The 17196-nt window shown below is 38.4% G+C and overlaps 1 protein-coding gene across 4 annotated transcripts in view; it reads right to left on the bottom strand.

Annotated features, from left to right (window-relative positions):
• Positions 1-17196, bottom strand: part of def8 (differentially expressed in FDCP 8 homolog) — a 117504-nt gene that overhangs the window by 26109 nt on the left and 74199 nt on the right. For all 4 annotated transcript variants that reach the window (XM_084123921.1, XM_084123922.1, XM_084123924.1 and 1 more), the window contains 7 exons: positions 16352-16369; positions 16066-16215; positions 14568-14709; positions 13833-13997; positions 13459-13586; positions 8460-8573; positions 7234-7314 (listed from right to left, as the gene is read on the bottom strand). In XM_084123921.1, the coding sequence (XP_083980047.1) occupies positions 7234-7314; positions 8460-8573; positions 13459-13586; positions 13833-13997; positions 14568-14709; positions 16066-16215; positions 16352-16369 (798 nt within the window). The remainder of the gene's footprint in view (positions 1-7233; positions 7315-8459; positions 8574-13458; positions 13587-13832; positions 13998-14567; positions 14710-16065; positions 16216-16351; positions 16370-17196) is intronic.

Below are 17196 nucleotides of genomic sequence, written 5' to 3'. Positions count from 1 at the left end.
TAAGCGGCCACTAACTTAATAACTAATTATCTTTGCAACGGAAATGAATAATAACATTGTCCAGAAGCTTTGACAATAACATTATTCTAGAGCTGCTGTAAAGCCAAAATAATCTGTTACTTTAATTTCCTATTATCACTGTAAAGCTGCTTTGAAACAATCTATATTGTTTAAAGCGTTATATAAATGAAGGTGACTTGACTTGACTTGACAGCGTGTCATCTACTCAAATTACAAAAACCAACTGTAACAAATTATTTAGCCTTTGTTTCTTAAAAGGACTGAATGCCTTGTTGAATTCACCTTATAATAAAAAATAGGTCGAAAAGAGCTCTGTACCCCCTGCTCCACTCTCATTTGTTTCTATAGAGTTGACACACTGTAAAAAATTATACATACCTGCAAACTCCTCACACTAAAAAAGGTGACAGTGTCGCGGGGGGGGGGGGGGGGGGGGGGGTTTGCAGACTAACTTTTTTTTTATACATGCCATGGGATTAATCAATGCATGCTGATGAATGATGTATAATAATAATAATTAATCTGCATACCCTAGATTTGCACTGATGTAACAAGACTGACAGTGACACAATAAGACCTCATGTTAGCAAAATGTTTTAATCTTTTAACTCTTAAAAAAAAACTATTAAAAAACATGTATGTTCTTTAATGTTTGATTATAATTTTACTGTCTTCACATAGGGATGGGATTTGATAAAATTTTATCAATAATAATGCCACTGACGATTCTGATTATCGATCCAATTCTTTAACGATTCTCTTATCGATTCTTGATAGCACTGTGTGGAAAAATGTTTAAAATGCTTTTTAAAAAAAAGTGGTTTTATTTATTTTAAAGTTTAAGCTTGAGTTAGCAAACTGTACTTTTTATTTAATTTATGTCATAAATAGAACCTTATTGTAAAGTGTTACTGATTAGTTATACACCGATTCAGACGTCTCCTGAGTTCACTGTTGGAAAGATCAGTTGTTTTAACCATTCATTAAAATGAATCGGTTCAAAGGAGTCATTAGTTCGCGAATTGGACGTGTCGTGCGCGTTGTGTGATTATCCCAGCAGTTAGGACATGGACATCCAAGATTTGTGTCAACATAGAAAACATTTCATCACTGTATAGTTTTATTTCGTTTAATTAAAGTGTTGTTTTATGTCAGCTGAATGTCCGGAACGCTTTTCAGAGAAGATAAGGAAACTTATTTAGCACAATTCACACCCAGCAGTATAATTCAGGGGAAAAAAAATCTCTGAATGCTCCACACGAAACTTTGGTCTTCCGACCTTTTACCACCGTGTCGATTTATTTTGATTAATATGTGCGAGGGAGAGAGAGCAACACAGCGCCTAGTTTGGAGACGGTGAAGTCGTTTACACAGAGAGTGCGCGCGCGCGACCGGCTCTCTCTCACTCTCTCTCCCTGGTCGTTATTTTAGTTAAAACATGCGCCCTGTCACAAACGTAGCCGTTCATCTACATTATTCACCGATCAAATAAGACTTTGGCGGCTTTGGCGGGCGCTAAAACAAGTTCAATGCAGAAAAATTCATGCGTGAGTTTCCATTAGACTCGCACGGTAACTTAATGGCGAGCTCAGCTGTTGTTGACGCTGTGTGTGTGCTTCAAGATTATGACGCAAGTGCTAAGATTCCAATTGGCCAAGAGAAAAAGTGCTAAGATTCCGATTGGCCCAGAGAAATGTAAATTATAAGAATTATCCAATAATGTTTCGCAATTCTAGCCTGCATGGCAGTTACTGTGAGAAACAATACCCCCCCCCCCCCCCCCCCCAAAAAAAAACTCTCCGGTTCTACGCGATTCACGTACATGACCCAATTGACCAAGAAAACGGCGATTGTCGCCGAAAAGCGACAAGTTTGCAGGTATGATTATATGATCAATAAGTTATGACAACATATGTTTTTACATTGCTTTAACTCATCAAAATAAGTTAAGCAACATTTTTTTTTTTATGTAATTTAAGTTGAAATTACTTAAACATCCAAGTTTGTTTCAGCCTTTCATCAGGCATGGTAGTGGGCTTGTGTTTAGTTACACACTTCATTCCACCACGCATTGTTTGTTTTTTCTTATTAAAATTCAGATAATTGATTAACAAAACACTGATTCAAATTAAGATACAAATTATACAAAACAAAATACTACAAACCAACTTATGAAGTGGTCAAAAATCGTCTCTGACCCACTCCATATCTCCCGACATATTGCCATTCAATCCAATTCCACGCCCTTTATGACGCATATAATTTACGCTATTTTATTTCTTAATTAACATAGATTAAATTAAACCAAACAAATAACATTATAATATTGAAACAAAAATATGAAACCAAATAAATGTTCTTAAAAACGTAAGTATTTAAGGCAGCGTGTTCCTCATCCAGGGCTCCAGACTGCATGAAAGTCCATTAAGTCTAAAGTCCATTGCATATCCAACCATTTTTTGAGAATGTGCGAGTTCAAATTTGACATGGCAATTGACCGTTCGCAAAGACCCGCCCCCTTAGTTACTGTCGCTATGTCCGACAAGCTACGCCGTTCTCATGCCACACCATGTTCTCATGCAGTGAAAAATACATCGCGGAGTAGAGAGGAGACTGACAACACGCTGACAGACAGGACAGAGCAGGTTACTTTTCGGTTACGTTTGATATTAAACATATTAAACAAAGTCTCACCTTTCAAATTTGGTCATTTTTAAAAAGAAATTTTAACAATAAATACCGTTTTGTTGCTCTTTAATGTGCCGTGACAGATCGCTGTAGAGCATCAGTTAAAGCTGCTCGTGAACCGATCATCTCTTCCTTCTAGTTAATTTATAGCCTCAAATAAACATGAACAAACACAAAAAGGAATGTTGTTTTAACCACAGAAAGGCGTCAGTACACTCCGTTTTTCAAGTTCAAATCCTCCTATGTTAATCTACTAACTCTCCTGACTGCTTTGTCGGACAAAATGGCGGATGGCGAAGTATGATTGGCCAGATCACCTGTCAATCAAGCTCCCTGCGAAGGGTCAATTGTGAGTGCATGGTCACGTACACGTACTAGGTGTCTGCCTACCTGCACTTGCATTAGGGACTGATCATGGCTTGTCAGCATTGTGATTCTCTTTGTATACACTCTTTCAAAGACGTTTAAAGCACTACATTTAAACAACGTTTTCATTCAATTCATTACTTTATATTTATATTGTAATACTTTAGATTTATATAGGTATTACGTTGCTCATGCAAAGTGGCAAAACATTCAAATATAGGCTATATGTTAAAATCACAACATTTTAAATTAAAACTTTAAAAAGCCGACTCTCGTCTTTTCTTTCACTTTTTTCTTTGCACTCTGCTACTGGTTATTTCTGACATTTTGGCTGAGTGAGATTCGTCGTTGATTGTCGTTGCCGGAGTATCCGAAGCTTGTGTAAAGGATCAGCCCTCTTCTGAAACGGGGCGGGGAGCAGCAGCTCATTTGCATTTACAGGGACACAAAAACGGCGCATTTGTGCTCACACCCAAATTCTCCCAAATTCACCCACATTCTGGGGACAACAGAGATTTACACTCACCTAAAGGATTATTAGGAACACCTGTTCAATTTCTCATTAATGCAATTATCTAATCAACCAATCACATGGCAGTTGCTTCAATGCATTTAGGGGTGTGGTCCTGGTCAAGACAATCTCCTGAACTCCAAACTGAATGTCAGAATGGGAAAGAAAGGTGATTTAAGCAATTTTGAGCGTGGCATGGTTGTTGGTGCCAGAAGGGCCGGTCTGAGTATTTCACAATCTGCTCAGTTACTGGGATTTTCACGCACAACCATTTCTAGGGTTTACAAAGAATGGTGTGAAAAGGGAAAAACATCCAGTATGCGGCAGTCCTGTGGGCGAAAATGCCTTGTTGATGCTAGAGGTCAGAGGAGAATGGGCCGACTGATTCAAGCTGATAGAAGAGCAACTTTGACTGAAATAACCACTCGTTACAACCGAGGTATGCAGCAAAGCATTTGTGAAGCCACAACACGCACAACCATGAGGCGGATGGGCTACAACAGCAGAAGACCCCACCTGGTACCACTCATCTCCACTACAAATAGGAAAAAGAGGCTACAATTTGCACGAGCTCACCAAAATTGGACAGTTGAAGACTGTAAAAATGTTGCCTGGTCTGATGAGTCTCGATTTCTGTTGAGACATTCAGATGGTAGAGTCAGAATTTGGCGTAAACAAAATGAGAACATGGATCCATCATGCCTTGTTACCACTGTGCAGGCTGGTGGTGGTGGTGTAATGGTGTGGAGGATGTTTTCTTGGCACACTTTAGGCCCCTTAGTGCCAATTGGGCATCGTTTAAATGCCACGGCCTACCTGAGCATTGTTTCTGACCATGTCCATCCCTTTATGACCACCATGTACCCATCCTCTGATGGCTACTTCCAGCAGGATAATGCACCATGTCACAAAGCCTCGAATCATTTCAAATTGGTTTCTTGAACATGACAATGAGTTCACTGTACTAAAATGCCCCCCACAGTCACCAGATCTTAACCCAATAGAGCATCTTTGGGATGTGGTGGAACGGGAGCTTCGTGACCTGGATGTGCATCCCACAAATCTCCATCAACTGCAAGATGCTATCCTATCAATATGGGCCAACATTTCTAAAGAATGCTTTCAGCACCTTGTTGAATCAATGCCACGTAGAATTAAGGCAGTTCTGAAGGCGAAAGGGGGTCAAACACAGTATTAGTATGGTGTTCCTAATAATCCTTTAGGTGAGTGTATATTACATCTTGTGAAAAGGGGCATAATAGGTCTCCTTTAAATGAGTTAAAAAGTGTTAAATGAATGCAAAGAGTTGTGAGGACATCGGATGCGTGTCAGATCTGGATCTGTCATGTGCTTCAGATCTTAAAGTGACAGCAGCCTCAAAAATCACTGCTGTGATCAAAGAACAAAAGACAAGGAGAAAATCACTCACTGCTCTTAACTGAACTTTTGTAGCTTAAAAAAGGATTTATCTATATTTAATTTATAAATTGTATGCAGTGAAGACTGTGTTTGATAACTTTATTAAATTTCTGTATATTTCCTACCTGTTAGATCAAATATTTAATATACTGTCTTCATGTGAAATGAAGAATATTAAAAATGTTAATGTTTGGTGCGATTAATTGCGATTAATTACAGAAAAATATTGCGATTAATTAGTTAATTGTTTTAATCAATTGACAGCAGTAATAAAAATATAGTCAAACATTAAAAAACATGCATGGTGTTTTTTTTATGGTTTTCATTTGATAGTTAAAAGATTAAAACATTTTGCCAACATGAGGTTACTGTCAGTCTTTTTACATCAGTGCAAAACTAGGCTATGCAGATTAAGACAACTATTCATCAGCATGCATTGATTAATCCCATGTTGTAGAAAAAAAAAAGGTGTCTCAATCATGTGCTGGTGCGACCAACTGAGAAAGTTGGTAGCACCAGTGCAACCAGTGGAAAAGTCAGTCTGGAGCCCTGCCAACAGTTCATGTTTAGATAATGCCAGATTGTTGACAATCATAACACACTGCTCAAATATCCTAAAACCCTACAAAACCAATTGAAACACTTGGATTGAACACTTCAATGGATACATTTTTTTAATGTAAAACCTTTAAATCCATTACAATATTTATAACTTAAAGGTGCCATAGAATGGAAAACTGTATTTATCTTGGCATAGTTGAATAATGAGAGTTCTGTACATGGAACTGACATACCGTACGCCTCAAACACCACTGTTTCCTCCTTCATATGTAAATCTCATGTTTGCAAAAGACCACTGAAAAATGACAACACCGACTGTGACGTTGCAGTCGGGATCATTAATATTTACGCCCCCAAAATTTGCATATACCAGCCCATGTTCTAGGCCAGGCAGTATCACAGTCGAATCATCAGAAGTTCTGCAGGTATTGTGATAGCGAAAATGGCAGACCATGGATATAAATGTTATGTTCCAGGCTGTGCAGGAGATTTGAGCACTTTTCACACCCTTCCCACAGAACAGAACTGTCAACAGGGATGGTTGATGTTTATCTACAACAGGATACCGCACCATTTTAATTCAAAGTTGTTAGTTTGCTCTGCCCATTTCACCACTGACAGTTTTTCTAACCTGGGACAATATCAAGCAGGCTTCGCTCAGCGTTTGATACTGAAGAAGGGGGCAATTCCAACTATATTGCCATTACAACCCCTACCGCAAGCAGCAAGTAACGTTAGTGATTTTATCCACTTCTTGTCTGTTGAAGTCATTTCTGTTAAAATCAAAAGTTTCTTTGTGAGCTAACAAGATTAACGATAATTTACCCTTTGTTGTCGAGATAGAACGCAAGATGCTAGTACAGTAACATTAACCTTAGCTAACTAGCAAGCTCCCAGTAACAAGCATAGATAACTAAATAGTATGACGACCTATTTACACGGAGGTTAGTGTTGTCATATACATCTACAAAATACAACTGAAGATACATCTATGTCAATCCCTTTTGTCGGGTAGTATTATAATTTAGCCTATATTTCATCAACAACACATAACTCAGGAGCTAACTAGGTTAGTTTGGTTGCTTACAGATAGCTCACTCGCTCCTTCTAGCTAACGTGACCTTCTCCACCACTTAAGTTGAAACGATTGTCATTTGACAGTGCATCTAGTCAATTTGTTAAAATATTTTTTTGTTTGAGAACTGAAGTATGATTATTATTGCATGTTTGTATTTCAGAGTACATCACAGCTCATGTGCTCACAGCTCATGTTTTGTCATAAATGTTTATTAATTGTTAAATATTTCATTATTTCAACGATTGAAAAATGAAAACAGATTCAGATGCTTTTGCTTTAACAGATGATTTAGCAAACACGCTTATGTTCTTTGCGCCATGAACAACATTTTCAGCTTGATAATTACATTCCATGTAAGGCTCTGTCCCAAATGAAACACTGTTGTATATGTGTGTCCGTAAAGGCTGTAGGGTGTCCCCTTTGTGCCCCTGATGCACTGACAAGTTTGTGATGATGCAGGCTCCACTGCAGACTTCTGCTCGATTTATACACACTTATGCCACTAAAGTTTAAACTCAGAAGACAACTGAAAAGGTGTAGGGGTGCCATTTGGGACAGGGCCTAAACGGGTTGTATCTTAATCACTTACGTGCAATAGGAGTCGGGCCTCCATGGCCTCCTTGCAGGTGATGAAATATGGCTTCATTAGCAAGATATCTTGACGTAATTTCTGCAGTGCAAGAAATATCAGAAAATTACTTTAGATTGCTTTTTATTGAATGATGTTTATGTTCAGCAAATATTCTGCTCATATTCTTCATAAATTAAACAAACAAATAGGTTTACAGTGTCATAATTTAAAAAAAGTTGCATGATTGAATTTTTGGTTACAGTCAAGAGAGTCAAAACCTCAGAACCTGAACAGGTGAAAATCACTATTTTAAAGCTGCAGTCCGTAGTTTTTCCTCTTTGTCACCATCTCTTTTCGAAATCTGTAATTGCAGTTATTCGCGGAATTATCATTTTTACGTGCGTTGTGCCTCGGCATGGCACAGCGCGGATGAATCCAATGTTTTGAGTAGAATGTGCGGCTGTCAATCACCGCGCTGGTGGTGTGGATACTGTCATTCGCAATCACAGATTCTACTTTTTGGAAGTATGACCAACAGAAGAATTTTCACTGTAAAATGTCGCATCCATGAAGTAACATCCACTTTTGTCTGACCAACTAAGGGGAAAAAAGCATTGCAGTCAATCGTGCCGATTAAATCTAACGATTGCTTATCATATCACGTCAAACCGTGCAAATTATACTTAATATAATTGTTAATGTTAACAACATCAGCATTGCGTGACTACATTTAATGCCCTTCCGATATTTATCCTTGTTTTCGCATGGGCCGGTTGCAGTCTCTTTTTTTCTCCAAAGTCTTTCGCGTTTGTTCGGGTGAATCTCCAGTTGTCACTGGTGATTGTCGTTTGAACCTTTCTGGATCCGCCATCGAATTGATAAGTTTAATTATATCAAGTGCTGTGAGAAAAGGCTTTAAATCTCCACCTCCAACATCCTCACACGCAATATAGCCTACTAGCGGAGACTCCTTCTTTATGTGTACAGATGTGACGTAATGACGCAAAGACATGCTCGAATTTCCCGCGGAAATCCACCAGTACCACTGGATTTAAAAACATTATTACAAGCTTACCGTTTTGAATCGAGCTAAGGCAAGCAGATAGTTTTGAACACTGGCTGGTTATGTATTTGTTAAAAAATTTATTTTGGATCATTTTTAACCCCAAAAAAACTACGGACTGCAGCTTTAAGGTGGGGTGGGGAGGTGTGGATATTTTACCAGTTGTTTTGTGGATACTCACTCTGATCTCCACCAGCTCCTCCACAAAGTTAAAGAGCAGAGGGTTGATCTCTTTCAGTCTGAGCACAGGCCTTGACATCATCAGAGCAAGATAGCGCATGGATGAACGACACACCTGAACACATCAATACACAAACCAAAATCAGAGGTTTTTATCAAACTGAAAAATAGTGAAAGGACAGCACTTTGGATGGATATACACACACACACACATATATATTTGGCCATAGGCATGAGGCAATCACAGCTGTGCTTAAGTGTCTTAACACTTTTTTAAATGTCTTAAAAAAACCTTGTGTGCGTAACTACCTTCTTCTGCCATGGATTCAAATCTCAAGTTGACAGTCTCTGTTACTAATATGAAAATTATATATTATAATTAGAAGAGTATTAAAAGTATTATTAGATAGACAGACTAAGTGTGTGTGGTTTCAGTTTTATGGGGCCGGCATGACAAACATCTTTGCATACATAACATAATTGCAGAGTGCAATTAAACTGTGCAAAATGAAGAAAGAAAAAAACGTAAATTTCTTGCGCCAAAGCCTCAGTTACTAATTTTAAACTGTCACTTTAGAACAAGCAATGATAGCTTGGGCTGCTTCACTGAAGTTATTAGTTTATTAAAGTATTATTGGGTAGAGTAGTAGTATGAGAGAGAGAGAGAGAGAGAGAGAGAGAGAGAGAGAGAGAGAGAGAGAGAGAGAGAGAGAGAGAGAGAGAGAGAGAGAGAAATCTGTTGCCATGTCTGCTAATGTAATATCTTTGTCATAGCATTCTTTCAACGGTTAAGGGGATTTCACATGATGGGTGTCAGTGCTGTTCAATGCATTAATCTCTATGAAGTGAAGCGTCAGATTCAGCGTGATGTAACAATGTAACCTGCATTGAGATCTCCAGAGTGGGAGCTACAAAACGGGGCTAGTCTAAAGATTTCACTGGTCTTGTCAATCAAATTGCTGATTTCCTACACAATGCTAAATACCAAACCCCAAACTATACCCTACACCCCACCTTCTGCGAATCTTGAGTCCCAGGACAACTGTTTATATTGATCTGTAAATATATCAATTCAGATGCAGCTTCTGAAAAAAACATGGCCCTGTAGCCTAAAACTTTGTGTAAGTTGAATCAAATAAAATATTTCTTTCTAAAGCTACTTTTTGTAATGTCTATATAATGCTTTTCTCATTTAACACAATGACTTCAAATTATCTTTTGGGGGTAATTTCTTAGCCAAATTTGATGTGCGATTAATTTGATTAATTAATAGGCATATGTAATTATTTAGATTAAATAAAGTAATCGCTTGACAGCCCTAATTTAATTATTATTTCATTAAATTGTCTGCATTTGGATCCTCTCTGTTATCTCTGAGTCTCTCCTCGTCAGAAATTATTTTATCACAAAACAATAAATGATTAGCAAGATTTTAGAAAGGCTGCAAACAAGACACAGCTGGGAACAATCAGGAACTAATCAACAAGAAAAACTACAAAGGACTACAAAACATGGTGCAAAACAGTCCACACAAGACAAGGGGAAAACAAGACAGGAATCATGACAGATAATTGGCATCAATTATCTGAACTGAACTGATAAATTATCAATTATCTGAACTGAAGGCTTCCTGTTCTGCTAAGCCACACCCTCGTCAGCCTCTACTATTACAGTTTGTGTTTGTTTGTTCACTTTAGAGCTTGTTTTTGATCAGTTCTGCTCATGTCTGTTTCTAGGTTGGTTTTCAGTCTGTTAATTGGTTCAGTTCTCTCCCTGTTTGTCACTGTGGTTTCTAACTGATTGTTAGTTCTGTTCAGGTGTGTCTTGGTAATTAGCTCCTCAGTTGCTGTTAAGCGTTAATTTTAAGTTTCTTTCAGTTCTTTGTCAGTTCTACATTGCATTAAGTTGGTTGTTCTGTTCATGTTCCTGAGCATCTGTTTTGTGAAGTTTTGAGTTTGTTTTCTGAATAAAGCTGCTGCACTTAGATCCTGTTTCATCTCTGCTGCAACCAGCCTGTGACAAAAAACAAACTACAAAGGAAACATGGTGCAAAACAGGAAATAAAATAAAATAAAAGTCCACACAAGACAAGGGGAACACAAGACAGGAATCATGACAAGCCTATTAAGTATCTAATCTTTAAGTATTTGGTGCTGCGATGAACACCACTGCAAAAACAACAATCTGAAAGGCTGTTTAAAACATTTAAAGACTGTTCAGAAACAGAAAGTAGTATTGCTGCTTTGTTTACAGGGTTACCGGGGTAACGGCTGCATTCTGCTGTTCCATAAGAGCCATCTGCTGTCAGAGAGTGAATGTGCATTTTCATTCAGCACATCTCCTTCACTCATTCCGCCATGCTTCTCGTCCATGTTGGGTTTGTTTACATCAGAGTAAGCATGCCTCGATACAACATAGAGCATAGCGAGCATAGAGTTGTGCATTTTAACCGGTTGATGAGAAAAGTATTCTTAAAATGGCTTCTAAAAATCTGAATAATTCTTAATAACTATTCACTGTATTTTGAAGTGCCTATGATAACAATAAAGTGCATATTCGTTATCGTGATATATGGTTATACAGTGAGGAAAATAAGTATTTGAACACCCTGTTATTTTGCAAGTTCTCCCACTTGGAAATCATGGAGGGGTCTGAAATTGTCATCGTAGGTGCATGTCCACTGTGAGAGACATAATCTAAAAAAAAAAATCCAGAAATCACAATATGTGATTTTTTAACTATTTATTTGTATGATACAGCTGCAAATAAGTATTTGAACACCTGTCTATCAGCTAGAATTCTGACCCTCAAAGACCTGTTAGTCTGCCTTTAAAATGTCCACCTCCACTCCATTTATTATCCTAAATTAGATGCACCTGTTTGAGGTCGTTAGCTGCATAAATACACCTGTCCACCCCATACAATCAGTAAGAATCCAACTACTAACATGGCCAAGACCAAAGAGCTGTCCAAAGACACTAGAGACAAAATTGTACACCTCCACAAGGCTGGAAAGGGCTACGGGGAAATTGCCAAGCAGCTTGGTGAAAAAAGGTCCACTGTTGGAGCAATCATTAGAAAATGGAAGAAGCTAAACATGACTGTCAATCTCCCTCGGACTGGGGCTCCATGCAAGATCTCACCTCGTGGGGTCTCAATGATCCTAAGAAAGGTGAGAAATCAGCCCAGAACTACACGGGAGGAGCTGGTCAATGACCTGAAAAGAGCTGGGACCACCGTTTCCAAGGTTACTGTTGGTAATACACTAAGACGTCATGGTTTGAAATCATGCATGGCACGGAAGGTTCCCCTGCTTAAACCAGCACATGTCAAGGCCCGTCTTAAGTTTGCCAATGACCATTTGGATGATCCAGAGGAGTCATGGGAGAAAGTCATGTGGTCAGATAAGACCAAAATAGAACTTTTTGGTCATAATTCCACTAAATGTGTTTGGAGGAAGAAGAATGATGAGTACCATCCCAAGAACACCATCCCTACTGTGAAGCATGGGGGTGGTAGCATCATGCTTTGGGGGTGTTTTTCTGCACATGGGACAGGGCGACTGCACTGTATTAAGGAGAGGATGACCGGGGCCATGTGTTGCGAGATTTTGGGGAACAACCTCCTTCCCTCAGTTAGAGCATTGAAGATGGGTCGAGGCTAGGTCTTCCAACATGACAATGACCCGAAGCACACAGCCAGGATAACCAAGGAGTGGCTCTGTAAGAAGCATATCAAGGTTCTGGCGTGGCCTAGCCAGTCTCCAGACCTAAACCCAATAGAGAATCTTTGGAGGGAGCTCAAACTCCGTGTTTCTCAGCGACAGCCCAGAAACCTGACTGATCTAGAGAAGATCTGTGTGGAGGAGTGGGCCAAAATCCCTCCTGCAGTGTGTGCAAACCTGGTGAAAAACTACAGGAAACGTTTGACCTCTGTAATTGCAAACAAAGGCTACTGTACCAAATATTAACATTGATTTTCTCAGGTGTTCAAATACTTATTTGCAGCTGTATCATACAAATAAATTGTTAAAAAATCATACATTGTGATTTCTGGATTTTTTTATTTAGATTATGTCTCTCACAGTGGACATGCACCTACGATGACAATTTCAGACCCCTCCATGATTTCCAAGTGGGAGAACTTGCAAAATAGCAGGGTGTTCAAATACTTATTTTCCTCACTGTATATTGTGATATATCGTACTACCGTATATCGGCACATGTCTACAGCCTAACAGGTATTTTGAAATCAGTAGTGAGTCAAGTCTCAAATTTTCTGCCTTTGTAGAGTGTTCCATATTAGCCACTTATAATAGCCACTTTCCATTTCAGTCAAGATGCAGCCTTAGAAGGTAGCAACAAGATAACTCTAAGGGTGCTTCTCAATATCCCTCCTCGTCTCCTCACTCCTCCGTCCTCCATCCTATGACCCGGAAACCGATCGAGCTCAGCCATCTTGAAGGATATCTCAATTCTCTAACTGCACCGCGAGGATCGAGGAGTGAGGAGGCTTCCTGAGGAGTCATGAGCAAGGATACACAGGTGTATCCTATGCGGAAGAGTTTTATCGACTAAAACGTGACGCACGTATCAATTCTTCTCCCCCTTCACATCGGTCATAATCATTTTAATTTATAATTTACCTTTGCAGTTTATATAAACCACACATCTCACATATTTCAACAGGGTATCTTGTTTTATTATTATTTATTATGAATTTCTTTAATCAACAATATAAGGGCAGATCCTTTGAGCGCTGCTGATGACACTCTGAAGTGACGCTCGAGTGATCAAGTATTCCAATGTATAAAAAAAAGCTTACATTCGATTCCTCCGTCCTCCTTTTCTTTCCTTGCAGCCTTCCCTCGCTTCCTACAGGGGGTGAAGCTGAGACGCGAGGAAAGGAAGCGAGGAAAGGTAACAAGGATGCACAAATTAGAATTGAGAAGCACCCTTGGATTCAGTATATTTTCCCACTAAGATTAAATGTTAGTGTACCTTACGGGGCTCAAACTCCCAGTTGTGTATGACTCTAGCTGGAACGATGGCTGTGTCATTCCAGTGGCAGCTGTTGCAGTAATACTGACCCGTATAATCACACTGTCGTGCCTCATTAGGAACACCTCCTACAAAACACAACACAACACAACATTAGACTACTTCCTGTGCCAAAAGTGAAGTTATAACTCACAATTTTTTCCTATACTAAAGCAATCATACAACCCTGAATGTAACACTTCTGACAATAACCACATAAAGATTTCATCAAACAAAAAACTAAAAATCTGTTTACATTCGTGTCGTCATCAGAGAAAAAGATAAATGCCAGAAAAACAAAAGAAGCCGTGATGCATGTTTGGAAAAAGCCTCACGCAAAGAGATGGGTGTCCGGCACTCAGCACATCTGTAGTCTTGCTTGTCCAGACCGACCTCAGGACAGATGCTGAGTTCATACTCAGACTGATGGCTGACCTTTGACCTCACACATGGTTTGTTGATAAGATTCATGCACTTGCTATGGCAACGGTAATAACAACCTGGAATGAGAAATGGAAAGCAATTTATGATAGTTTTGAAACCAAACGTTAAGTTCTGTTCCCCATAATCACACAGTAAGATCTGAATCCATCCTCAGTATTTACACACCATCTTGCCTTTCCAAACCTGTGTGCTATTTTTTTTCCCAGTGGAGCGCAAACATCAAAATGTTTGAAGAATGAAAACGCAATATGGCAATACACCATTTTTAACATTCTAAATGTGATTTCTGGCAAGATACAAGGGGGAAAAGATAACGATTATGGGTAAACAATCATTTACATTTCTGTCTGTTCTTTGTAGAACACAAATAGCATCAGAAGGCTTAAAATATAGCGGACTAGTCATATGGACTACTTTCATATAGATATTTATGATAGTTCTATTGTGCTTTATACAATAGAACTATTTGATCTTTTGGGAGCTTCACAGTCACTGGGAACTTTAAGCTGGAAAAGAGCTGTGGAATATTTTTTTCTTTTATGTTCTGGTTTATTGTTTATTGTTCTGGAAGTCATGTGTCTTCTTCATAAAATTGTTTGCATTAGGTTCAGCTAAGATGGTCTGACCTGTGCAGGTATACCAGGTCTGAATGAGACCCCATATGATGGTGCTACACTTGTCACATGTCTGTTTCACACTCTTGCTCTTCTCCTTTGAGAAGCGATGTTCTAATAGAACCTGCAGGTTTGGCTCATCTTCCTCTGGGTCCTGTTCAAATCCAACACAACAGTAAAACACAAAATTACACAATCAGGCCAAGGATCCCTTTATGGACAGAGAGACATAGCAGGTACCCCATAACATATTCTTTAGAGTAACACTGAGTAACACTAGCTAAGTTTACATGGACACCTTTTTTTTCAATTGGAATGAAATCATTTTGATTTATGAATACGACATACGATTTACATGAACGTAAAATTTACATTATTTACATAAAGTGATTGGGTTGATGTGCGTAATGTCGTAAGCTTCAAATTGGATTGTTGTTATGACTTGCGCATACCTCAAAAAGTTCCCTGCTGTTGGCACATACTAACCACTCTCATACCACTGCTTCTTTTCTTTGTTTTAATAAGCAGACTTTTTATTTATCTATTTCGGGGCCCTTCCGGGAGATGACAGGCACACAAAGCTTTGTGCCGTGCTGCTAATCAAGTGGTAAAAAGGCCCTTCTTGCACCCAAAACAAGGCATCTGTGTATGAGAGTCCAAAGCAAGACGTGGGACAACGTTGTCTTGCAATACTTTACATATGATGAATGAAAGGAGAACATTAGATTGACACGACAGTGATTTATAACACTACATTCAACAACAACAACAACAGTTCATTCCGTGCGTCATACATCATTACGCCATTTTTACATCATTGCATATGCGTAGAACGTTACAGTCACGGTTTTCAATCTGATCAAGTGTTTACATGTCCTATCGAACGGATTAGAAAATGTTTAAACCACCCCTTATAATCCGAATGAAAATTTAATCGGATTTGACCCATTAATTCTGATTGACGTGGTTAAATGTGACTTTTTGGTTACACTATATTTTAAGGTGTCATTGTTACAGTGTAATTATACATTTACTGTGTACTGTGTACTTACATGTACTGAGTAATATTAAGTGACTACATGTACTTACTATAGGGTTAGGGTAGGATTAAGATTTGGTTGAGGGTTAGTTGCATGTAATTATGCATAATTTACTGTTATTACTATGGTAAGTGCATGTAACATAGGTAACAAGGACACTGTAAAATAAAGTGTTACTGACTTTTTTATTCTGACTGTGCTACTAGTCCGATTACAATTGGATTATTAGGGTCCATATAAACGCAGCTAATGTAAAGTGTATAGTACCATATTAATGTATTTGCATATTTTTAGGATGCTTACATTGTATTATTGTAAAATAATAAGTATGTTCAAAGTCATGTGTACATTACATTTTAATTAATGTTTACATTTTAATATGGTAGAAACAACAAACATTTTGCTCAACTTTAGTTTTGACTTGAACTTATTGACTGATTATTTTTTAAATCAATATTCTGTGTGCAAACCTTTAGTTCCTGTAGTTTGAGCCGAAGGTGGATTAGTTTGACCACTGTGTCCTTCTGTTTCTCAGAATGTTCTGGCAGTTCCAGGATCAGTCTCTTGCACTCCTCTATTGCCTGTTTCAGCTGCTCTACATCAGACGCCAAAAACGAAGCCTGTGCAAACATCCACACACTTCAGTGCTTCAAAAAAAATAGGATGATCAAATCTTTCTGAAACAATTACTTTATGAGAGGTTTCAATGCTTGAAGGAATAATTTATCCAAAAATTAAAATTGTGTCACCATTTACCTTCATGTTGTCCCAATCCTGTATGACAAAAAAACAAAACAAAGATATTGTGAAGAAAGTTTCACCTGTTTTGTCTATACAGTGAAAGTCAGGTTTCAAGTTCCAAAAAGGACATAAAGATTTAATATACTGTATTACTGCAGCGATCAATGCTAACAGTTTTTTCTGCTGGCCCAATCTGTATTGACAACAACATTTTATAAACCAGTGAAATTTACATTACAAAAGATAGCAAAAACAAATACAACAGAACAAAGATATGTTATGTTATACATTTTATTGACAACAAATCATCTGTGCATGTTTAATTTATTTTATTTTTTGGTCTTGTAATGTTTAATCACAATGTTAATTGAACTTTCCAGTGAAAATGACAGACTTATGTCAGGTGACGTATAATTCTGTCAACTGACCCTATTTTAACGATCTGAAACGCAGGTATCAAACGCGAAACGCAAGTAACTTAGTGGGCAGATCTTAGGCGCTGTTGCTATTATACCGGCGGGATAAATGACTCGGGTTGGTCTGAAGTAGCTACATTACTCATAGGTGTGGTTTGGGCGTAACGTGAAAAACCAATCAGAGCATCATCTCACATTCCCTTTAAGAGCAGGCGTGCTTTTTCCATGGCGGATTGCTATTATAACGGCGGATTTGCCAGGTGCACGCCAGGAGCGGTTCACAGCCGAGGAGACAGACGTTCTCGTCAGGGTCGTAAAAGACAGAGAGGTGATATTGTATGGGGATTTGAGAAACCCATTTAAATAAGCTTCGGTTAAACAGGCGTATAATTTGGCTAAATGTGTAAGCTAGATTTATGCCTATTTTTTCACATCTTCATAGAG

Source organism: Abramis brama (assembly GCF_963993115.1).
Source record: "Abramis brama genome assembly, chromosome: 9".
In the NCBI taxonomy this organism is placed as follows: Eukaryota; Metazoa; Chordata; class Actinopteri; order Cypriniformes; family Leuciscidae; genus Abramis; species Abramis brama.
Note: the sequence above shows the minus strand (reverse complement) of the source record. Positions and strands in the feature narration are given on the sequence as shown.